The 25,919-nt window shown below is 34.6% G+C and overlaps 3 protein-coding genes and 1 pseudogene across 6 annotated transcripts in view; 2 read left to right on the top strand and 2 right to left on the bottom strand.

Annotated features, from left to right (window-relative positions):
- LOC140685360 (olfactory receptor 10C1-like) overlaps positions 1-25,919 on the top strand; it is a 333,851-nt gene that overhangs the window by 209,358 nt on the left and 98,574 nt on the right. The window lies entirely within an intron of this gene.
- LOC102531522 (olfactory receptor 6C3) lies at positions 9,934-10,869 on the bottom strand. The gene has a single exon (XM_006219302.3). It carries the CDS (start codon positions 10,867-10,869, stop codon positions 9,934-9,936), a length of 936 nt encoding a protein of 311 aa, XP_006219364.2.
- LOC102531777 (olfactory receptor 6C75-like) lies at positions 18,687-19,614 on the top strand (annotated as a pseudogene).
- On the bottom strand, positions 23,004-23,939 carry LOC102529402 (olfactory receptor 6C3-like). The gene has a single exon (XM_006219788.3). The coding sequence runs from the start codon at positions 23,937-23,939 to the stop codon at positions 23,004-23,006; it is 936 nt and encodes a 311-aa protein (XP_006219850.3).

The following is a 25,919-nucleotide window of genomic DNA, read 5'->3' as shown; positions in this document are numbered from 1 at the left end:
TTAATTTGAAGATGTATGTTTGTTGATTTGTAGTATGTAATACATCATAATACTATGAAATTTCTCAACTTTGTTTTCTTCCCTTACATACGTGAGCTTTCTTTTCACTTCACTTTCTAGCAAAAAAGTATTGCTGCTTTCAAATTAAGGAAAATTCTAGTTGAAATGGATGGTGGCCAAGGCTACTGCAAGAGCATGTGAAGTTCACAAGAAAATGAACTTATTCTTTCAGTATTCCTCAGAGACTAGAGAAAAAGGCTTATTAGCACTTAGAAGAAAAACAGACATTATAATTATATATTCTGTGAATAAATTTATGGCCATTGAAGAATGATTAATATTTACAAATGTAAAATTTGTTGTTCTCAATGAACAATCTTCTGAGATTCATAGCTGTGTCCGACTCTTTGATCTGTAAACCATTTCTGGGATGTTTCTGGTGAAGTAATCAAGGCTATTTCCAAGTCTGTAAGACATCCTTTCAGACTTTCTTTCCTAACTACTCATTCATATTTTTTCCTAGTCCCATGTGATTTATGATAACCAGCTTCATGTTCCTTTCTATTCCTTCCTTTTTAGTGAATTCTCATATCTTGGAAATCTCATTGTTGAATCAAACTTGTAGCTCACTGCAAGTGAAAATTAACCTATTCAGCAAACAACTGCTTGCCCATGTGTTAAATAAAACAACTAGAAATGATTGTCAGGACACTTCTGCCACTCCATAATAAATCATAAGGATGGCTTCATAATAAATTATAAATCATAAGAAACAGCATTCTACAAATTGTCCAATTTAAAAAGCAACTATACTTCAGTGTCTATCAAAGATCAAGAGATTGTCTTTTCTTATTTTTATAAATTGTGCGAAGCTCCCTAAATTCCACAATATAACTGGAAACTTAGATTATCTTCCCACATTCTCTTTGTGTACTGAATTTTCTCTTCTTATGTTAAAACTCCTAGGAAGCCATAAGTGAGCTTGTGAACACATATATCCTCAATACAATCTTCAGCCTCAACATTACTACACAGTTTTCCAATTCTCTGTCTTTCTCCTGACGATCTTTTTCTTGGTGTTAGTTGTGTATGCTGGGTTAATTTGTCAGAGCATTGGATTAATTTGATATCTTGGGTAACAGTTTGGCTTTATAACAACACTAATTTCTTTTTCTAGAATGATTTATTCTACTTCTGACTCTGTTTGCTGAGTAAGAACTCATCATGAAGTTCATCATGACAGCATGAAAAAAATACTTGAGAAGAAGAGTCGATTTAGAGTATTTTCAAATTATTCCTTTAAGGTTATCTTCAAATAGTCCTATGATTCAGCATTCTGTTTCTCTGAGTGTTTCGAAAGAAAAAAATGACCTTGCTTTTTGCTTAATGGGAAGGGGGAGGCAGATCAAGTCAGTGAGATCAAAGTACCAACCAGTATGAATAAGAATAATGAAAGAAAAACTGTTGTAACCTAAATCACTCGCAAAATCTGTAGGTTTTCAAAGAGATGTTCTCTTTCTCTCCTGATTGTCTCAGTTTGTAAATAGTATCTATACCTGAAGATAATGTATAACTTGAAAAGGAAAAGCAATTCTTATATGAATTATGGCATCAGGACTTAATTTTAATTTATAATGTGTGTGATTATTGGGACAGCCTACAGGCTTTGCATTCCAAGAGAAATGGATTAAAAATACAACTCTCCCTGACTTTCAGGTTTGTTTTTCGGTTTTTGGGGGCTTTTTTTTTTCTCACTGTGGAAATGAGAATAATATTTCACAGAACTATTGTGAGAGCTAATTTAAATATAAAGTAAAATTAACTTGTATAACAATTTTATAGCACATACTCCCACACAGTAATCCCCATTATCTTCTTTATTCCTAAAAATAAAGTCAGTTATCACATTAGAGGCAGATAGTTCCGCTATAAAATGATAATAAGGATGTTTGAGGAAACTCATCTGAGAGACAATGCTAAGGTTTTACATACTTATCTCTTCTACCCATTATAATAACACTGTTATGTTTGAAGAAACTTTGACACTGAGAGGTTAAACAACATAAACAAGATCATGCAGCTAGTTATGGTGACACTGAAATTAATAAATCAGAGCTAAGAAAAGGAAAGTTTTCACTGGCTTTAACTTTTTAATTTTACCTCTATTTGTATAGAGACATCATAGCAGCTGGTTGAAATTACTTTTGAAAAATACTATCAACTATTTCAGTTTTAGGTTAAAAAATCTAGCATTTCTAAAAATCACTCTCTATCAATACATTGGAATTAATTTCTGTGGCTAATTTTCTTTGATACGTTTTCCATTATAGCCATGGGAGCAAAAATAGGGAAGAGAAGCAAGTTATGCAGTTACTTTGAGCCTTTCTGGATACAATATCTGCATTGATTATAACCTGCATAAGCCACGTGTTATTTTATCCACCCTGTATGCCCAGGCTCATGGGAAATACTCCAGTGAACTCAGTCTGTCAACAGGGGCCAAGAGGAAAACACACTAAGGATTATAAACATGATATCAACATTTGTACCAACATTGAAACAAGAAACTTGGGGGACAATATCCATTGTGACAACAAGGTGTGAGAAATAGGCCAGAAGCATGTGGAATATTCTGCATACTATCTATGAGGAAATAGCTAAACATGGAAATGTTTTAGAAGAGCTTTCCTGAAATTCGTAAACCAAGATTTCTCTGAAGAGTAGATCATTTTTTTTCCTTGCTGACTAAAATCCTAGGATGAGTGAATCTCATGTGTAAATATTATATTTTGTTTTCTCATAAAAAAAAATGTCTCCATGAAAGTGGCTCTTTGATAAAGGGTCAGTTTTTGAAGAAGACCTAAGAATTCCTAATGACTATGCACCTAAGAGCAGATAATCAAACTATGTGAGGTATAAAATAATAGAATTACAAAAAGAAACAGATGAATACACTACTACAGTTGCAGAAGTCAACATTCATCCATCAGAAATGAACATACCCAGCAGCAAGTAGAAAATTAGTTAAGGACATTGATAAACTCAGCAATGTCATCAATCAACTGGTTAAAATTGACATGTGTAGGGTACTTCACCCAATAACAGCAAAATTCACATTTTTCTCAAGCACACATGGAATATTTACCACATTTTGGGACATCAAATGCACCAAACAAATATTTAAATAGAAACAATGCAATGTCTGCTCCCAAACTGCAATGGAATTAAGTGAGAAATCAAGAACAAAAACATAACTAGAAAATCCCCAAATACATGGATATTAAACAACATGCTTCTAAATAATATATGGAACAAATAATTAGTGTCAGGATAAATTTTAAAATATTTTGAAGTAAGTAAAAGTGGAAACACAGCTTGTCAAAATTTGTGGGATACAGTAAAAACAGTGCTTAAAGATAAATTTATAACATGGAATAAACATATTAGAACATACGAAGAATCTAAAATTAATCATCTAAATTGCCACCTCAGGAAACTAGAAAAAGAACAGGAAACTAGAAAAAGGTAAGCAGATAACATAGGATAAAACCTTTATGATCGTGGGGATAGCAATGACTTCTTATAAGAAACACCAATAGGTGTGATCCACGAAATAAACAGTGGATAAAATGAACTTCATTAAAATTTAAAACTCCTGCTGTGAAAGGGAATGACAAGAGAATTGTAAAAAGAGCCACAGAAGTATCGTAAAAAGAAACATCTCATAAAGAACTATTATCCAAAATACACAAAGAATTCTTAAAACTCATCAATAAAATAACAACACACCCCAAATAACAAAGGAGCAAAAGATCTTAGCAGACACTTGCCCAAGGAAGATATACAGATGGCAAATAAGCATATGAAAAGATGTCCATGAGTCCTATTTACAATAAGGCAAGACATGGAAACAACCCAAATGTCCATCAACTGATAACTGGAAAAACAAGAAGTGGTACATATACACAATGGAACACTACGCAGTCATAAAAAAGAATATAATAATGCCACTTGCAGCAACATGGATGGACCTGGAGACTGTCATTTTAACAGAAGTGGGTTGGAAACAGAAAGAAAAATACCGTATGATATCATTTATATGTAGTAAAGAAGGAGTAGGCGGAGAGGAAGAAGATGATGACAAATGAACTAATGATTTATAATTTAGATGGTTGATTTGTTGAATATGTGTAAACACATTTCAGTGTCCTTTTGATTGAATTACTGCATTCTGTTGATTCTTACTTTGTGGTTGGCTTTATTCCTTTGATAACTAGTTAAGTTTAAAAAGCTAAAGCTCTAATCTCTTCTTAGAAGCAATGATCAGTACATATATGTAAACTAAAAAAAATATGTGCAGTATATTGTATATATGTATTTACATGCAGTATAATGTGTATGTGCAGTTAAACTGTAATAATTCTACCTAATAAAACTGGAAGAAAAAAAAAAGATGTCCATGAGTCATCAGGGAAATGCAAATTAAAACAAGGAGACTACACTGCCCACCTATCAGAACAGCCAAATCTATTCTAAAACTGACATCCAGTGCTGATGGTGATGTGGTACAACAGGCAGTCTCATTCACTACTGACAGGAATGCAACATGGGACAGCCACTTTGGAAGGCAATTTGACAGTTTCTTCCAAAAGTAAGCACACTCGCCCTTCAATCCAGCAGCCGTGCTCCTTGGTGTTTACTCAAGGGAGTTAAAGACTAGTCCTCACAAAAACAGTGAAACTGTTCTTCTCACAGCTTTGTCAATGCATCTTTGTGCTCCCGCAATGTGCTTTATCCTGTCTCTTGGATTCTGCAACACTCCTAAAGGTATTTTCTCCTATGGATCGTTATTAAATTGGTGTTTCTGTTGGAATACGAAGGCTGGGGGTTGGAGCCTCCTATTCTGCCACCTTGCTGATGTCACTCTTCCCTACATTATTTTGTTTTCAAGAACACTTAATAGCTACCAAAACTAACCATATGCCGGATCATAAACTGGTTCATAATCCAAGCATCAAAACTGTCAAAGAATTGAAAAAATTTCTGACTAGAAAATTATTTAGTTAAAAATCAGTATCAGTCCTAAGTAAGAAGGAGTTCAAAGAAAATATTCTGAGTATAGGAGCATGATTAGGACTTCTGGGTATCAGATAATAATCGATTTTTGTTCTTTCTGTTGGTTCCATGTGTTTATATTTTTTTTGATGTAAAATTAAAATTGTTGCACATTTATTATCTTCGTATATTACTTGACGGCACATAACTTAAGTAAAAAGCCAAAGACAATACTGCCAAGGCAATCTTGAAGAAAAGGGGAGGGCAGATTACATTACCAGACAGAGCTGAGACAGTGCCTTAGCTGTCCATGGACAGTCAAATAGTCAGTGGGCCTGAGGCATCTCAGTACACCATAGTAAGAGGTGTTTCATATCAGCTTTAGATTGTCAGCAATGTTAATATTTATTATTTATTAATGTGGTTTTCTACTGTAAAGTTTTCCAATGTAAAGCTACTTTCTCCCCTGAGAAATTTAAAATTACTCTGTAGTGCAGGGATATTTTGACTGTATAAATATTATATTGCCTAAGAAACTTTTATTATAATCATTCCTTATTATTTGTTCTCTAGCCTATTTATTGATGGCAATATATAATAGTATAACATTAAAACAAATGTGATTTTTCTAAATCTATTACTCTTTCTACATTTATTAGAATTTTGCCATAAAGAAAAGCATTTTCTTCTCTTATCCTAGTATCAATTTATGCACTTTTTATATTGTTCTTCTACATAATGTGTTATTGTCTATTTTTATCATCATTCAGTTCATTGCTCCAAACGTCTTGATATTGTCAGTGAGAACAACTTCTAAGTGAATCTTTATCTTTTGACTTGTGGCTACATTTTCAGAGCACTTATATTTTGGAACGATAAGATACTCCAGATTTTTTTTAACCTTTTTTATTGATTTATAATCATTTTACAATATTGTGTCAAATTCCAGTGTAGAGCACAATTTTTCAGTTATACATGAACATATATATATTCATTGTCACATTTTTTCTCTGTGAGCTACCATAAGATCTTGTGTATATTTCCCTGTGCTATACAGTATAATCTTGTTTATCTGTTCTACAACTTTGAAATCCCAGTCTGTCCCTTCCAACCCTCTGCCCCCTTGGCAACCACAAGATTGCATTCTATGTCTATGAGTGTATTTCTGTTTTATATTTATGCTTTTTTTTTTTGTTTTTAGTTTTGTTTTTTTTTTAGATTCCACAGATGAGCGATCTCATATGGTATTTTTCTTTCTCTTTCTGGCTTACTTCACTTAGAATGACATTCTCCAGGAGCATCCATGTTGCTGCAAATGGCGTTATGTTGTTGGTTTTTATGGCTGAATATTATTCCATTGTATAAATATACCACCTCTTCTTTATCCAGTCATCCACTGATGGACATTTAGGCTGTCTCCATATCTTGGCTAGTGTAAATAGTGCTGCTATGAACATTGGGGTTCTGGTGTCATCCTGAAGTAGGGTTCCTTCTGGATATATGCCCAGGAGTGGGATTCCTGGGTCATACAGTAAGTCTATTCCTAATCTTTTGAGGAATCTCCATACTGTTTTCCACAGTGGCTGCACCAAACTGCATTCCCACCAGCAGAGCAGGATGGTTCCCCTTTATGCACATCCTCTCCAGCATTTGTCATTTGTGGACTTTTGAATGATGGCCATTCTGACTGGTGTGACTCCAGCTCTTCCTGTTGCTACAATGTTGAGTCCTGGAATCCACCTGGAGTCAACCATTTCTCCAGTTCTCAGAAGTTATTTTCAGCGAGAAATAGTACTCTGAGTTCAAGATCTGGATGCCTTGTGTGGTTCTTGCTATTGAGTTATCATTATTCCCTGGAGCTTGCAGGAAATAGAGAAAGGAAATATATTTGAAAAAGGAATGGACTCACACCATTCTTATTCCAGTCCAATAACACAGGAGTTTTCAACTTCTTCTCTTATACCACATGTGTCTCTTTCTCTGCAGTAAGAAACCTGGCTCGAACTAACCCATTCTCCTGTCAGTTACTCAATTCTACAACACACACAGTTTCTGAACTGTGACACTGCAAGTATAAAAACAAACCTACTAAAAAAGTTCATTCTTCTTTGCAAACCTTGTCCTACTGATGGTTAGTTCAAAATGCTATCTTGAAAACCTACTTGTATCAATTTTTTGTACTTCACCCAACAAGCTTATGTTTATTTTAAAATTATATTCACTTGTGTGTATTCAGTATTAAGGTTTTTTCCCATTTTTGACCATTTAATTTTATCTTTGAAATATGTGAAACAATGAGAATATGTCAAAAGTTAATACTATGCAAATAGGTATACTCAGAATTGTGTCACTTAACTTTATTTTACTTCAATAATCTCTCTCTCTCGTTTCCTACCTCAGTACCTGTTTTCATTATACAAGCCTTATACTATATTTTATCTGTATGCTTAAACCTCTCATAGTGGCCTTGTTTCTCAAGATCTTTTGATCATTATTGCATGCCTGTTTCCCACATGAAATTTAGTGCTGGTTTTAGTATTAGTGCTCTTCCACCTTGGCAAATGACCTAGCAATTCCAGTGCTATTTGAAGTCTCAGTGACAAACGGGATGCTATAAGGTGGAGATTCAAACTACAAACTTTGATTGTGGAAAAATCGTTTACAGATAAACATTCTCCTTTGGAACAACAAACCTTAGCTTGCTACTGGGTCTTAGTAGAGACTAAAGGCCAAACCACACAGCATCAACTGACCATTACATTAGAGTTCCCGTAATCAACAGAGTGTTACTGGACCTTCTGATTTATAAACTTGGTAATTTACAGCAGCGATCCATCCTCAAAGGGAGATAATACTTGGGAGCTCAGATTTGAGCGGGTCCAGAAGGCAGAAGTAAAGCTTAGAAACAGATGACTCAGACTTCTCCAAAACCGGTTTCTCCCGCATTACATCCTCTTCCTCTGTCCATATGTACGGCCCGATTGAGAGTACCTAATAACTAGCTGACCAGCATATAAAGATATGCACCTGATGACAGAATTTCTGCACAAAAGGCTAGCATCCACTCATAAGTAAATGACTGATAGAGAAAATATATCCCATGTAAACAACATATATTTTTAAGTGCTGGTACAGCTATATCAGTATTAGTCAAGGTAAATGTTACAGAAAAAAATACACTTCACATGGAGAGGAATTAATAGTTTTTCTTAATGATAAAATGTTCTGTCCAATAAAAAGTAACAACCCCAATTTGCGTCTGCATAAAAACAGAGTTAATATTTTTAAAAATAAAAACATTGCTACAAAGAGAAGAACTACAGAGATGGTTTGGAAGATTTAAAGAATTCATTAATAACACAAACAGTAGAAGTAGAGATTTAAATCCTGTTATTAATGAACTCAAATAGATGAGCGGACTCAGAGCACTATACTCACCATTACATATAATTTTTCAATTCACAAGAAATGTTTACAAAACTCTGGCCATATTCGAGACCATGAAGTGAAACTCAACTAATTTAGAATGATTTAATTTAAAGAAAGTATGTTTTATAGTATTACAAGAGGATCCTTTTGAAAATCTTATGTACCAGCAGAGCAATTTCTAATAGTCTGAGGCTTACACAACTCAGTGGCCTCTCCCTCAGCGTAAGGGAGCAATGTGGAGCACGTGCCCCACATCCGGGCTCCTCAGGGCCTGCTGGAGGACTGCTGTCTCTCCAGCTCATCATGGGGCCCTTATGGCACCTCGCATGCTCTAGATGCCCAGAGGCTGCTGAGAACAAAAAGAGCTAGGTGACCTCTTCAAGCTACTGAGTTATAGCAGACAGAGACAGAGCAAGAGATTATAGGTTACTGCTGCATAAAATAGACAAAAATACTCTGATCAGAAATCTCCAAACATAAATCTGAGAAGATACATCCTCAGAAAAGATTTGAGCAGTCCCCAGAATCTCTAGTGGACAGAATGGGGATGGTCTTCCCTTTACAAATCCAGTCTAAAAAAATTGAGAGATGTGGCTGTTTTGTCAAATTGTAAGCAGCAACACCACGTTATAAGAAACATGAAGAAACAGGCAAAAGGGGAGAATGACTCAATGGAAGAAATGAATAAATCTCTAAAAACAGACCAAAAAGGAATGGAGACGGACGAATACCTGACAAAAAACCAAAATAACTCATAAAGATGATCCTTGACTTCAGGAAAGTGGCAGTGTTTTAAGTCTTATTGCATTTCTTTTGAATTTTAAATATAAATATTTTATAAAAATGATAGAAAACAGAAAATATAGAAATTATATAAATATTACATAATATCATGAACAGTGTTTATCTTGAAAATAAGCACTAAATTTCACAAAGTATAAAACTCTACATTTAATGTGCAATATTATAGTACATATTATTTCTTTGGACTGAAATTAATATATAATAATACGAACATGTAGAGTCTTTACACCTCAAAAATTACCAATGTTCATCTTCAAAATACACAACAAATTAGACATTAATTCTGGAACTCTACATTTGAACTACAATGTGAAATCATAGGATCCTTTTAGGGACTGATATTTAATAGAATTAAAATTATTTTCTACCTCAGACTGTAAAGTATGTTTTAAAGAAATACGTTTATTCCCAGAAAATTCTGTAGGAAAAATAACCTTTCTTATATTTTTAAATGTCAATAAACAATGCACTGGAGAAACTTAGGCACGGAAGTGGAAGAAATGGGTTGGGAAAATACATTAACTGTAATGTGGGTGTAAAGCAACTAAAGAAACTATAAACAGCAAGCATAGTTGTATGACATGCAGGAATTCCAAGGTTTAACATAATAGCTCTTTAGAGTGTCCTTTATTTTTGTCAAAAAATTCATTTCGTGGCAGAAAATATTACTTTATAGACCATGTGTTTGAAGGCTTGTTTTACTTGCTGGTTTCTCAGGGTGTAAATGAAGGGGTTGAGCATGGGGGCAACAGACGTGTTGAGAACAGCTACTCCTTTAGTGACAGATGCCTTTTCTTTGGCCGAGGGATTAGCATACATGAATATACAGCTCCCATAAGAGATGGAAATGACAATCATGTGAGAGGAACACGTGGAGAAAGCCTTTTTCCTCTGACTGGCAGATGGGATTCTCAGAATAGTCCTGATGATGTACATATAAGACAGAATCACTAATGCCAAGGTGAACAGCAAACTAACCACAGCAAAGTAAAATCCCATTACTTCTAGGAGCCACGTATCTGAGCAAGATAATTGCAAAAGGGGGAAATAGTCACATGCAAAGTGATCAATGACATTGGAGGCACAGAAATCCAGCTGGAGGAGAAGCACAACGGGTGGGAAAACAGTCAGAAAGCCACCCAGCCATGCACACAGCACAAGCAGGCTGCAGACCTTCCTGCTCATGATGGTTGTGTAATGAAGGGGCTTGCAGATGGCAACGTAGCGGTCGTAGGACATGGCAGTTAGAATGTAAAACTCTGTCACCCCCATGAAAATGAGGAAAAATAGCTGAGCTGCACAACTGTTATAAGAAATAGTCTTATCTCTGGTGATAATTGCCCCCAGAAACCTAGGGATACATACAGTGGTAAAGGAGACTTCTAGGAAAGAGAAGTTTCGGAGGAAGAAATACATTGGCGTCTGTAGATGGGAGTCCAGCAAAGTCAGGGTGATGATAGTGAGGTTTCCAGTGACACTTAATACATATGTGATAAATAAAAAGAGGAAAATCACAATCTGAAGGTGAGGATCATCAGAAAGGCCTAGGAGGACAAACTCTGTGATCACTGTGTGGTTCATTTCTCTCTCTCTCTTTCTCCTTTTTCCTTCTTTAAGGATATTTAGGTGGAAAATATATTAAAGGGAAGAGATGAGGATATAATTCATCATGATCAATATCATCATCGATACGATTCTAAAACATTTTCTAGAATCCATGCTGATGTTATTTTCTCTTGACTATTTTATTTGCATTATGTCTTAATACATATTTGTGAGTCCTGCTTTATTTACTCGTTCTCTTATTTAAATCTAGCAGAAGTTCGGAAATCTTCATAAAGTAAGTCACATTATTGAGAGGTGGCAAATGAAATCAATAGTTTTTGCTTTGCCCAATTTATGCAAATCATTGCATTTTTGTCAAAACCACCATATAAAATACACATTTTTCCTGTTTTCTCTGATGTATTTATTAGAAGATACTACCAGCTAAAGACAGAAATAGATGGCCTCAATTCCATTAAAAGATACAAATAAAACTTAGAAGACTAAGGCGTCGACCCGTTACTTTTTATGATGTAAGGACTCAATGAATGATTTTCTTAGGATATAAAATAAAGTTTAAAATGTTTATTTACTACATAATTTAATTACTTATATTTTTCAATACCAATATTTCTTGATGGAGCTATTCAGATAAAATGAAAATACTGTATACATATTATTTAGTAATATATATATGTATTTAGTATAAAATAGAATAAGTAACCTAACATTTTATAACAAATACAGAATATATTCACTTTCTCTCTTAATAATTTGTTTTATAATTCTACTGAAATCATTAATGTTTGACATCTTCTGTGACTTACTAGAAATGTATATATGGAAACATGTTTATTTTTGAGCTTAAAGGGATATGCAGTATTTATTCATTTTTCATTTGACACTGAAGCACAAATTGAAAAATAACTACTTGCCTCAGATCTCAGCAGCTCTGTCACCCAGGTTGTAGCCCAGCACATTTTCCGTCTGGACGTCCTTTGTTCACAGCTATTAAGCTTTATGAAAAAATGTAGTTCTGCCTCACATTTAGTTTTACATGCGACAACTGATCCATAAGGATATTCCAGAAACGTGTAGGAAAACCTCTCCTTCATCCTAACCTATTCAGTGCATCCCCAGCTGAGCTGGATACACCATTCTGTGCGTTTGGATTGCTAAAATCACGTCAGCTACCTTCTTCGTATTTCAGACAGCCACAGTTCTGCTGTGCATAATAGACTGGAACATCACTGCTTCTCTGCCAGACACTAGCAAAGTCATATTAATTAAGTTTGATTAAACTTTCTCTATTTTATGAACACTCAAGGGAAATAGTTTAGGAAATAAAAATGGAGTGTCAGAAAACTTAAGAAGATTGGAAATATACTATAGTCCTCTTCCATAATGTTGCTCTAGAAGTTTAGGAAGTCATATTTAAAGAGAACTGACAGGGATATGACACTACTGGGTATTATGAGTACAGATTCTTAAATCTGGTGTCCCTCTGGTTGTATTAATAAATTTTCAAGTCTAGTTGTTTTAACCCATGAAGAGAGTCATGCATTCATCTCCTGGGAACAAGGCAAAGTCAGGACACATCTCTGCTGTACTGTAGACCATGAGGGATTTGTGGAAGTCACCCTTGGTATTTTCAGTAGCCTCCTAACTCTTCTCTGTCGTGCATCTCCCTTGAGAATGGTTACATTCATCTTTGTATCCCATAGAGGACCTAAACGTTGACTTATACAAAATAATCACCTCCATTAACCACAAGTATTGACTATTTCAAGAATAATCAAAATAGATGTGACATCTTACAAAAACAGAACTCAGTCTAATTTGCACTTGATATACGGAGAGCATATCCAAGTAACACTCCCAAAGCATTAAGAATCTAACCAATAATCAACCTGTGCAGTCTGCAGTCAGCAGTGATTTCATTAGACAATGAAACCCTGGTAGTCTGCATTTACACACTAGCAAGGCAGAGCTCACCTAGGATCAAATCACTACTAAAACAGATTAAAGAAGGCTGCACCGTGAATGCCCGGCCTATGCAGAGGGCTGGCTGCTTCCAAATGCATTTGACAGTTTAAAGAAAGAAAATGCAAATTCAATGTATCAATTACCTCATAACCAAAGAGATGACACAGCCAATATGAAATCTTGTTCCTACAGTTTCCTTAATGGTAAAAGTTATGTAATTCACAACCTCTCCATATGTCTTAGGTGAATGTTAAGGTGTTGACTGGGAAAGAGTAGGGACTGAGAATCGGAATGAAGGCATCTGTGGACTCAGATGACTCGGAACATCTGAACATGGAGGCTCCACCCAGACTCCCTTGCCAACAGAAGGATCCTGTTTCTCTGCTTCGTGAAATTGGTCATGCATTTCTAGAGACTCTGCAATTACCTCACTTAAAGGAGTTAATTTTTTCTCACATATGCATTCACTGCTCACAGACTATTTTCAAACCTCTAGCATGTATCGAAGTCTGGCATTTTCCAGGAGATGGTAAGCCATGTAAAAGCTAAGAAAGAAGAGCCTTACATATGAAAAGTTTTACAAGTTTTTGCTAATTAAAAAAAAAATCATTGGTGATGATGATGAAACCAAACCAAACCAAAAGCAGCAACAACAAAGAAACATAAAAATTACCTTTGGCCTCTGAAATGCTGGGAGTCAGAATCCCTCCCACCAGAAACAAGCTTAGCACCAGAGCCCCTTATTGAGTCACAAACAACATGAGTGAAACGTAAGTCCATTTTACTAAGTGAAAGAATCATTCAAACGCTGAGCATTATAGGATTCTATGTGTGTGACAATCTGGATCAGCAAATCGATCAGGATAGAAAACAAATCAGTTGTTGCCAGGGTTGAGAGAGGGATGAAGGGTTGACTGCAATGGGGCAACATGAGGGACTTTGTGAGATGGTACAGCTCTCCTGTGTGCTTCTGTGGGGGTGGAAACATGACTCCATGCATTTTCAAACACGCATAGAGCAGTAAACAGCCCACAGGAAGTGACTTCCGCTAAGTGAAAATGTTTTAAAAATACCTCCCAGGATGCTGCTGAAACTGAAGAGGAACCCATACAGCGACAAGTAAATCTTGAAAGCAGCTTTTTTGCCCCTTTCCTATTTCGATCCCCCTTATGAGCTTAAAAGAGCCTAATTACAGCAATGTGACCACTAACAATTGAAAGTAACACCTGACTTACACTCTTCTCAATGCACACCATGCCTTATCTAACCTGTTGATTCTTTTCCTAGATAAAAAGAAGTAAGGATAAAGAATTAAGCAGTTAAAGAATGATTAGCCCAGTATCCCCAGCAGCCCCCTTAGCAATCCTGGAGGAAGTTCACGGGGCATGATAGCATCTGAAGAGTCAGCCAGTCTGCACGTGATGGACACTGAGGCAGAACCAACCCCCTGCCTCGATGAGTCACTCAGATTCCTCCCCTCACTCAGATTCCTCCCCTCCATATTTCCTTTTAAAAACTGTCATGGCTGGGCAGGCTCTTCCAAGCGGATCTCCGGACATGAGTCTACCATTTCCCCAGATTGCCAGCTTTTCTGATTAAAGCCTTTCCTTTCTACTGACACTTGCCTCTTGAATTTATTGGCTTTTGAGCAGTGAGCTGCCAAACCTGAGTTTGTTAACAATCTCACTGTTTCACAAATTAATGGCATGATCAATACTAAAGGGGGCACGTAAGAAATGTATTGGCCTAGGTAATTTTGGAAAACTGCTTTGACTTGATAATCTGAGGCTGATTAAAAAAAAAATCACAAACTCTGCACTGTAGTGACAGGTTCGCTTCTCAAAGGCATAAGGGTTAAAATCATTCTAAAATTATGCTATATGTTCATTAGATTTGAACAAATAAGTGTATATATTTTCATAACATGAGCAAGGCTTCTCCCTATCAGGTAAGAAGTTATACATATGCAAATGAAGAGTATCACAAGAAACTCTGGACTATAGGATGGAAGTTGGAAGTATCATATGATCTTCTGTGTATTTTACATAAAATTGATCCATTAATGGACCTGATATTTGCAAATGTGTCTTCTCTCTAAAATGTATTAATAAATCCCAAATCATACAGGGGGAACTTTCCCAGGGGGCACATACACACAAAAGAAAAAAAAATTGTTACCCTTTACAGACTGTCAGCTGTGGTTAGATGAGGTGATGCTCTGTTTTCTTTTCTCAATTCTCACCTTAAACAAATGTCCTTTTCATGGCCTATTTAATGTCACATTTTTTTTACATTTTTGTGTTTTTCATTGGTATTTTTACTGCTTAAGAAGTCCTCAAAGAAGTTTGTTAAAAACGTGTATGTTCTTATAATCCATTATTGAATATATTGATATAAAAGCAGATTCTACTAAAAACATTGAAAGCACATGAATTGCTATGCTAAAGAGAGATATGTTATTGTTTACGATTTTTATTAGAAGTATTTGTTTTCAGCGCTGTCCTGATTTGCACAGTGCTCTTCAAAAAATCCTTGTCCACCTGGAATCTCTAGATATGATCTTATTTGGAAATAGAGTCTTTGCAAATGTAATCAAGTTAAGATGATTTGCTCAAGTTAGTTAATTTTTGATGATTATTTTAATTAAAGTAATTTTCCATGCAGCTTTATTTAATAAAATGTTGTCCAAGATGTATAATTTTAAATAACATTTTGGCCTACAGATAAACATCAGATAAATACAATAGCGATGTTTGCAATTAAACATGAGCGTGTTTATGTCACATTACTCAAGTTCTTTTTAATAGTCTCTTTCCTCAATATGTCCTGCATTTTGCTTAATCATATGCTATGAATAACTTCATCTGTCTCCCAAGGAAACAGTAAGAATAACTTAAAAATCTTTGTTCAGAAAGTTTCTTTTATTTTAAGATCATTAAACAGTCCCAATTTCCATTTAATTTAAACTGTATGTATGTTTTATGGAACTCCTGGATTAAATAGCAACAAAATATGTCTTGAATAATTAATGTAAGTGGAATATTATATATGTCTTTTCAGATCAAAGTAGTGAGTAGTAAAATAATGCTGGGAGAGAATATTGCTTCTACTGAACAAGATAAAAGGGAATGTGAGATTTCAAAAATAATGTCGAATTCTCACAATTTTTCTAAGAAGTGAAAATTATGCAAAGAGCTGTCGTTGTCATCTTTGCATTCTCAGAAAGTAAGCTGGAGCCCAACACATACTAAATTAATTATGGAATGAGTAACTGATAGTGATTCTAGTCAGGATCAGGTTTTCTATGTCATCATTCAGGGGCAAGATATAAAACCTTTAGGGCAAGTCTGGTATCGTTTACGGTGTAGAATAATGGAGACCTCAGCCCCAGTCTAAAACATCACAATGAAGTCTTCATATTTTCCTTATGATTGGAGAAAAACCCACTTTTTCACAACTTAGTCTGCCACCACTTAGAAACTGTTAATCTCTAATACCACTTGGTTGCTGTTTCTACTCCTTGCGAAGTTATGAATTATTATAAAAAATGTAAATCTTTCCATATATTTTTCTGCTCTGGTATCAGGCCACTATCACCTAAATATTTTGTTCTAAATTGTGTACTAATTCAGACCATTGTTTAATGCTTAGTGTCTTGAGAACACCAATCTTCACCGTGCCTTTTTTGTTTATTCATCAGCTAATCCCCCTGAGTCCACTGTAATGGAGATAAAATTATGGCTAGTCTCAGTAACTTTACTTCTGCCCAAAAGATCATATCATCTTGCTCACGAAGCTTGGAAAGACATTACATCCGCTGTCCTTTCAACTGTAACTTATTTCAAGTACCAAGGTGATACTTCTCCAAGTGACAATAGGTAGGATATCACCTACCCACCTACAGGCAGGATAAGTGGGAATGCAAACCCTCAGAGAAATTTGGGTTGATGTTCAGAAATGGGTTGATAAATAGCCTTTTTGTAAAAGCCGTAGAAGAGCTCTGAGAATTAGTCTTTATTATCGATATTTTGGATATTTGGTTATAAATATAAGATGACAGGGGAGAAACAGATTGTGAAGGCTTTTAAAAATCCCAAAGCACTTAGTTTTCAGAAATTAAAGAAGACATTAGAAATGATATTGACTGAACCAGTCATATTTGCTATAAGAGAAAGTATTTTTTCGACAGTTTCTTTTAGGAACTTATTTTTTGCTTTAATAGTGTGTATTTATACTTTACACAAGTAATCTCAATTATGCACACTGAATAAATAAACTACACAATTTATATGAAATATATAAATGAAGAAACTTTTAAAGTGACTACAATTCAGTTTTTAGCAACATTTTTGTTTATTATAATATAAATATTTTGTGATTAATAGGACATCTATGAATTTTGTGTTCTTGCCTATATATCTTTTCATAATCACTTTTAATATAATCAATATTAGGACACCATGTAATCATTTTTGTACAATATTCAAAATAATCTTCTTGATGTATTTTATCCCTGAGGAGATATTTATATTTTACTTTTGCAGAATTTGAGTTTCATACATAGTGAAGTTTAGCATTCATCATATAAAGGTAAAAGACAAAAAGAAGATGCATAGCTTATGACCACAAAGAGAACAGATGATTGAAAGTGAGAAAATATCCCTCTCAGTAATTATGTGGGCAAACACTGTGAGTAAGTTCATTATCCTATTAATTGGCTGCTGCTGACAAAATAGTATCACTAAACCTCTGAAGAGTATAGAAAACAAATGAGGCCTTACACACTTAGGCAGGCTTTCTGGACATGTAATGTTGAAAAATAGTATCTTAGATGACAGCACATCTGAAGGGTCAATGGAAAAGAATAACTTAAAATGGGAGCAAACAATTAAATCCTGTACACTACCAAGAATTGTATTAGAAACCAAAAGTGGGAAAAAAGAAAAGAAAGATTCTTTGCCTCTCGAAAACTTACCTTGAATGTCAACTATTCCCTTTTATTATCCCTGAAGGAAAAAATAAGCAATACTGTGGAGAAATGCACAACGATTTTGGAAATAAGTAAAAACATTGGCAGTTTATAAAAATAAAATTAGGGCTTAAGTAAAAATACTAGTTTGTATGTTTTCACATATATTTACATAAAAATGTATTCAGACATTGCACAGTGTAGACTCATGATAAGCATTTAACAAAAAAAATTCAAGAAGAGTATATTTACATTCTTACAAGACACCATTATAATAGATTAGTAATTAGAACTAGAGTGTATTGCAGTGTAGACATTGAGGTTAGACTGGGAAAACGCTCTCATCCATTAAATACCTCTATATACTATTCTCTGGGATGCATTACTCTATCAAATGGACAACAGAGTTGTCTCCGAGGATTATGAAAGTTCAAATGGGTAAGGAGAGAGAAGTGCTTATTCAAAAATAGAAATATTTACAATGTATATGAGGAAGAAAGCAACAAAAGAGTATCTTCAAGAATATTGTGGTAATTGGAAGGCAGCTCTAAATAAGAGTTTTACTTGGGGCTTTAATTTCTTTTTTTTGTTATTTTCAGGAATATACTCAAATATTCAGAAGACAGACATTTATACTGAAATGTGTGAGAATACAATGAAGGAACTATAGAATAGTGAATTAATATATATCATAATGAATTACAGGGTTTTTTAAGTATTTTGTTTCTACATGCTACAAAATAATTTTTCTCTAAAAGCACAAGGCAGCAATATTTTGAAGTGTGCGTGCATGCATGTGTGTGTATTTCTTTTCTGGTGTCATAGCTTTCTTTTATCTTCATCTATTTTACAGCTAGAACAAAGAATGTCATTACAAAGAAGGAAAATACCGAGAAATTACACAGAAGTAACAGAATTTATTCTTCTTGGATTGACAAATGACCCACAGTGGCACGTTGTACTTTTTATATTTCTTCTTGTTACCTACATGCTGAGTGTGACTGAGAACCTGATCATTATCACCCTCACCCTTTCAAATCCCCATCTGCAGGCTCCAATGTATTTCTTCCTTCGGAACTTCTCATTCCTAGAAGTTACATTTATGTCGGCGTGCATTCGCAGATTCCTTGTCACTGTTGTGACGGGGGACAGAACCATTTCTTATAATGGTTGTGTGGCTCAGTTGTTTTTCTTCATCTTCTTGGGGGTGATGGAATTTTACCTTCTGGCCGCCATGTCCTATGACCACTACGTGGCCATCTGCAAACCCCTGCACTACACGACCATCATGAACAGCAGAGTCTGCATGCTTCTAGTCTTTGGCTCATGGCTTGCAGGATTCCTGATCATCTTTCTACCAATAATCCTGCTGGTGAGTTGGATTTCTGTGCCTCCAATATAATCGATCACTTTATCTGTGATTCTTCTCCAATTCTGCAGCTTTCTTGCACAAGCACTCGCTTTCTAGAACTATGGCATTTTTTTTAGCTGTGGTAACACTCATGTTCACCCTCACACTAGTTATTCTCTCCTACACTTGTATCATCCGGACAATTCTGAAATTTCCCTCCACAGGTCAAAGGAAAAAAGCCTTTTCCATGTGTTCCTCTCACATGGTAGTTGTCTCCCTCTCTTACGGCAGCTGCATCTTCATGTACATTAAGCCTTCTGCCCGGGAAAGAGTGACTTTAAGCAAAGGAGTAGCTGTGCCCAACACCTCAGTGGCTCCCCTCTTGAATCCGTTTATATACACACTACGAAATCAGCAAGTGAAGCAAGCCTTCAAGAACATGGTCCAGAGAATGGCCTGTTCTTCAAACAAATGACTGTGATTGTGTAAAAGAAGCACCTCTAAAAACACAGCTAAATGAAAAACTCTGAGTTTCACTACATAAATTCTTGAAGCGCCTCAATTCATTCTTTCAGTTATACGTATGTATATATCTTCAATGCCTCTTTTATTAGCCTAAAAACAAGGTCTTATTTTAAGTTATATGGGAAAAATCAACTTGCATCCATGTAACAAATATTTAGATATCAGTAATCTGCATTGTTTCTCATATCAAAGCAAGGTTGACTATGGATTCAAATGAAAATAGAGATTGTTATAAGAAGCTTACTAAAATCCACATACAAAAATAAATTTTATTTTATGTGAAATAAAAATATGTATCTTAGTATCTCTAAAATTTCTTCCATGTCACCACGAAAATATGGTATACAGTCTAAAAGCATGATTAAAATATCTCCTTCAACTTATCAATAAAATATAATTAAAATGTGTTGCAAAATTAAATAGACATTTCAGGTAAAATATGTTTTAAGAATTATTAAACTTGCTATATTAAGTGAGGCTGCATTAACTGTTGTATTAGTTTTCCCAGAAAATAATTGCACTTTCTGTGCAACAGAAGAGATTGAATTTTCCTTATTTTTCCTTTGAAAATATTTCCTAAAAAATAGGTGATTTAACTGAAGGTTATGCTGTTTTTACCAATTATACTGGAAAAGGAAAGCCATGGTCTATGAAGGTAAATTAAGCTACCCTGATAAAATTCATATTTATATTCAGATTCTTTCAATTCATACAAATATGGTCTTTCCTACACTCATGAAGAAAATGACAAACTCAGAATCTAGAATGGTGTTAGACACTGACATTCTAGAGAGTATCTTGGAAAAGATGACATAAGCATAATTTATGTCTTAGCTTTCCTTTATCAGCACATCTACAATACTGTCTTGATCTTTCCATTGTCTCTTTCACAGAAGGTCCTACATCATTCACTCAAACCCAAGAAAATGACCCTGGGAGGAAGTATTTGAAAACTGTGAAAAATGTGCCCAAGCCCAGTTCCTATAACTAATGAGCCCCTCGCCTGCAGTGTATCATGAAGAAAATTTGTTGTCTTGGGACAGTAGTTATGTCTAACTACGTACAGGCTAAGTGGATTTGACTTTGGTTTCTTGATTTCCAGGTTTGTCTGATATGTAAGTTAATGTAAAGAGCCCTATGTATTTTGAGTCCACAATAGAAACCCTTTTTCTTATTGCCTATAATCAGGTGTGAGTGTCTGTAGGCACTCACCTATTCTTACCATTGTACTTTCATAGAATGGGTTACATTTTTTTTTCAAATAGATTTAACATGATACTATCACAAAATAAAAATTAAATGATAATTTTATTTGTTTATGAATTCGTTACTGGGGAAGTTTGTAAAGAAATAAAACAACTGCCTTTATAACTTGTAACAAGCAGGCAGAAATACAAAAGGGAAAATTAGGAGTATAGAAAACAACATGCAAATGTTAACTAAATGAGTAAACACTACATATATGACATATATGACAGCGATGTAGGTAGACAGGAGAGGCAGAGAGACAGGGTAAGGGAAAGTTGATCCTCTCCATTGACAAAAACTTATCTGAAGAATAAAATTTTTCCATTTGTAACAACATGGATGAACCTGGAGGATATTATACTTAGTAAAATAAGACAGAGAAAGACAAATGCTGTATGTTAACACTTATATGTGAATTCTAAAAAATAAAATAAGCAAGTGAATATAACAAAACAAGGAAAACAGACTCACAGATATAGAGAATAAACCAGTGGTGACCAGTGAAGAGAGGAAAGGGGGAAGGGGCAAGATAGGGGTGAGAGGTTAAGAGATGCAAACCACTATGTTAAAATAAATCAGCTACAAAGATATGCAATACAACACAGGAAATATACCTAATATTTTATAACCATAAATGGAATATATCTTTTTAAAATTGTGAATCACTATGTTGTTAACCTGAAATATATATTTTCCATCAACTATACTGCACTAAAAAATAAATACATTTTAAATGTGAAAAGAGATAATTACTTCTAAATGAATATAAAATTTCAAAAACAAAAATAAGTTAAAAAGGACAATTCTATCTTAAATCTCTCCTTAAACTGAAATCATTAATACAGTTCCATTTATGAGAAGAGAGGTACAAGTGGATGAAAAGGCAGAGGAGGGAATGCCTAACAGCACAGAGAGAATATCGGTCTTCGCTGTGAATAAGGGATTTGGTTGGCTACTCAAATGAAATTCACCACCATTTGAAATAACATTCAGAGAATATTAGACAAAACATGGTCTGTTTCCACCATTTATGGAGTCAAACATACTATTAAACAGAGCAATAGATTTTAAGTTCCTGCTACATAAAATGGACAAAAATCTGTTGATTAGAAATCTCCAAACACAAATTTGAGAAGACACATCCTCAGAAAAGATTTGAGCAGTCCCCAGAATCTCTAGTGGACAGAATGGGGATGGTCTTCCCTTTACAAGTCATATTTAAATAGACTGAGAGAGGTGGCTGTTTTGTCAAATGTGTAAGCAACAAAACCAAGTTACAAGGAATGTGAGGAAACAGAAAAGTATCGCAATGAAACAAACAGAATAAATCTCTAGAAACAGACCCTAAAGAAATGGAGATGTATGAACACCTGACAAAGAAATCAAAATAACTCATAAAGATGATCCTTGACTTCAGGAAAGTGGCAGTGTTTTAGTTTTATAGCATTTCTTTTTAATTTTTTAATATAAACATTTTCTAAAAGTGATAGAAAACAGAAAACATAGAAATTATGTAAATATGACATAATATCATGAACAATATTTATCTTTAAAATATACACTAAATTTCACAAAGTATAAACCTGTACATTTAATGTGCAATATTCTACTACATATTATTTCTTTGGACTGAAATTAATATTTAATAATATGAACATGTAGATTCTTTACACCTCAAGAAATCATCAATGTTCATCTTGAAAATACACAAGAAATTAGACATTAATTCTGGAACTCTACATTTGAACTACGATGTGAAATCATAGGATCCGTTTAGGGAATGATATTTAAAAGAATTAAAATTATTTTTTACCTTATGCTATAAAGTATGTCTTAAAGAAATACGTTTCATTCCCAGAAAATTCTGTAGGAGAAATAACCTTTCCTGTATTTTTAAATGTCAATGAACAATGCACTGGAGAAACTTAGGCACGGAAGTGGAAGAAATGGGTTGGGAAAATACATTAACTGTAATGTGGGTGTAAAGCAACTAAAGAAACTATAAACAGCAAGCATAGTTGTATGACATGCAGGAATTCCAAGATTTAACATAATAGCTCTTCAGAGTGTCCTTTATTTTTGACAAAAAATTCATTTCGTGGCAGAAAATATTACTTTATAGACCATGTCTTTGAAGGCTTGTTTTACTTGCTGGTTTCTCAGGGTGTAAATGAAGGGGTTGAGCATGGGGGCAACAGACGTGTTGAGAACAGCTACTCCTTTAGTGACAGATGCCTCTTCTTTGGCCGAGGGATTAGCATACATGAATATACAGCTCCCATAAGAGATGGAAATGACAATCATGTGAGAGGAACACGTGGAGAAAGCCTTTTTCCTCTGACTGGCAGATGGGATTCTCAGAATAGTCCTGATGATGTACATATAAGACAGAATCACTAATGCCAAGGTGAACAGCAAACTAACCACAGCAAAGTAAAATCCCATTACTTCTAGGAGCCACGTATCTGAGCAAGATAATTGCAAAAGGGGGAAATAGTCACATGCAAAGTGATCAATGACATTGGAGGCACAGAAATCCAGCTGGAGGAGAAGCACAACGGGTGGGAAAACAGTCAGAAAGGAACCCAGCCATGCACACAGTGCAAGCAGGCTGCAGACCTTCCTGCTCATGATGGTTGTGTAATGAAGGGGCTTGCAGATGGCAACGTAGCGGTCGTAGGACATGGCAGTTAGAATGTAAAACTCTGTCACCCCCATGAAAATGAGGAAAAATAGCTGAGCTGCACAACTGTTATAAGAAATAGTCTTATCTCTGGTGATAATTGCCCCCAGAAACCTAGGGATACATACAGTGGTAAAGGAGACTTCTAGGAAAGAGAAGTTTCGGAGGAAGAAATACATTGGCGTCTGTAGATGGGAGTCCAGCAAAGTCAGGGTGATGATAGTGAGGTTTCCAGTGACACTTAATACATATGTGATAAATAAAAAGAGGAAAATCACAATCTGAAGGTGAGGATCATCAGAAAGGCCTAGGAGGACAAACTCTGTGATCACTGTGTGGTTCATTTCTATCTCTTTCTCCTTTTTCCTTCTTTCAGGATATTTAGGTGGAAAGTATATGATAGGGAAGAAATGGAAGATAATTCATCATGATCAATATCATCACTGATTGATACAATTCTAAAACATTTTCTAGAATCCATGCTGATGTTATTTTCATCAGACTCTCTTATTTGCATTATATCTTAGTATATATTTGTGAGTCCTGCTTTATTTTAAATCTAGCAGGTGAAGTTAGAAAATTTCATACAATAAGTCACACTATGGAGATATGTTAAATGAAATCAGTGCTTTTTTCTTTGTCTACTTTATACAAGTCATTGCATTTTTGTTGTAATAATCACATAAATATGCGTTTTTCTTTTTTTCTGTCATATATTTCTTAGAAGATACTACCAACTAGAAACAGAAATGGATGACCTTAATTTCATCAAAAGATAAAAAATGAAACATAGAAACTAAAATAACAATGCATTATATTTTATGATATGTGAAATTAATATAATTTTCTTAGAAAATAAAATAAACTTTAAATATTAATTAATTACTAATTTCATTTTAATATTAATATTTATGTATATAATTATCAAGATATATGAGAACATTCTGTACATATTATATAGTAATACATTATTACTCTGATAGAGAACATATTCACTTACTAATTTAATGATTTTTTAAAAATAACTCCAATGAAATCATTAATTTTGATGTCTTCTATAACTTGTTAGGAGTATATATAGTGAGAAACATTTTTATTTCTGAGCTTAAGGTGATATGCAGTATTTATTCATTTTTTACTTTACACTGAAGCACAAATTGAAAAATAACTGCTTGCCTCAGATCTTAGCATCTGTGTCACCCAGATTGTAGCCCAGTGCATTTTCCATTTGGACATCCTTCTTTCACAGCTACTAAGCTTTATGGAAAAATGTTTTACTACCTTGTAGTTCTGCCTCACATTTATCTTTCAAATGAGATGACTGATCCAGATGGTTATCCAGAGATGTGTAGGACCTCTCCTTCATCCTAATCTATTCAGTTCATCCCTAGCTGTGCTGGATACACACAGTGTATCTGGTCTGCTAAAATCAGGACAACTAATTTCTCCATATTTCAGACAGCCACAGTTCTGCTGTGAATAATTAAATATAAAATCATTGCTTCTCTGTCAGACAAGTAAAAGACAACTAATCCAGTTTGATTTAATTTTCCCTATTTTATTATTTATTTATTTATTTTTGTTTATTTTTTTTCTAAGAGGAGTTAGTAGGGATTGAACCCAAGACCTTGTGCATGCTAGGTATGTGCTCTAGCAGTTGAGCTATATCCTCCCATTTTCTCTATTTTATGACTAAAGGGAAATAGTTCAGGAAGTAAAACTGTACTGTCAGAAATCTTAAGAAGACCTGGAAACATACTGCAGTCCTCTTCAATAATGTTGATCTAGAAGTTTAAGAAAGTCATGTTTAAAGAGAGAACTGAGAGGGATATGACAATATCAGGTCTTATGAGTATAGATTCTTAGATCTGATGTCCGTCTGTTGGCATTAGTAGCTCAGATTTTCAAGTCTAGCTCTTTTGACCTATGAAGAGAGTCATGCATTCATCTCCTGGGAACAAGGCAAAGTCAAGGAGCATCTCTCCTTACTGTAGACCATGGGGATTTCTCGAAACCTCCCTTGGCATTCTCAGTAGCCTCCTAACTCTTCTCTATCATGAGTCTCCCTTGAGAATGGTTATGTTCATCTTTGTATCCCATAGAGGACCTAAACGTTGACATCTACAAAATAATTTCAAGACTAATAAAAATAAATGTTAATTCTTACAAAAAGAGAACTTAATCTAATATTATTTATTCATCTTGGCATGTATGATTTCTCTACATGTGCACTTTTTGTTTATCTCTAGGTTTTGTTATTGTTGGGGCTTCAAGAAATAAGGCTGTTTCATAATTCTGAGATAAATAATAACTATTATAATATA

The sequence above is a fragment of the Vicugna pacos genome, chromosome 12 (genome assembly GCF_048564905.1).
Source record: "Vicugna pacos chromosome 12, VicPac4, whole genome shotgun sequence".
Taxonomy (NCBI): domain Eukaryota; kingdom Metazoa; phylum Chordata; class Mammalia; order Artiodactyla; family Camelidae; genus Vicugna; species Vicugna pacos.
This window is presented reverse-complemented; position numbering and strand designations above follow the sequence as displayed.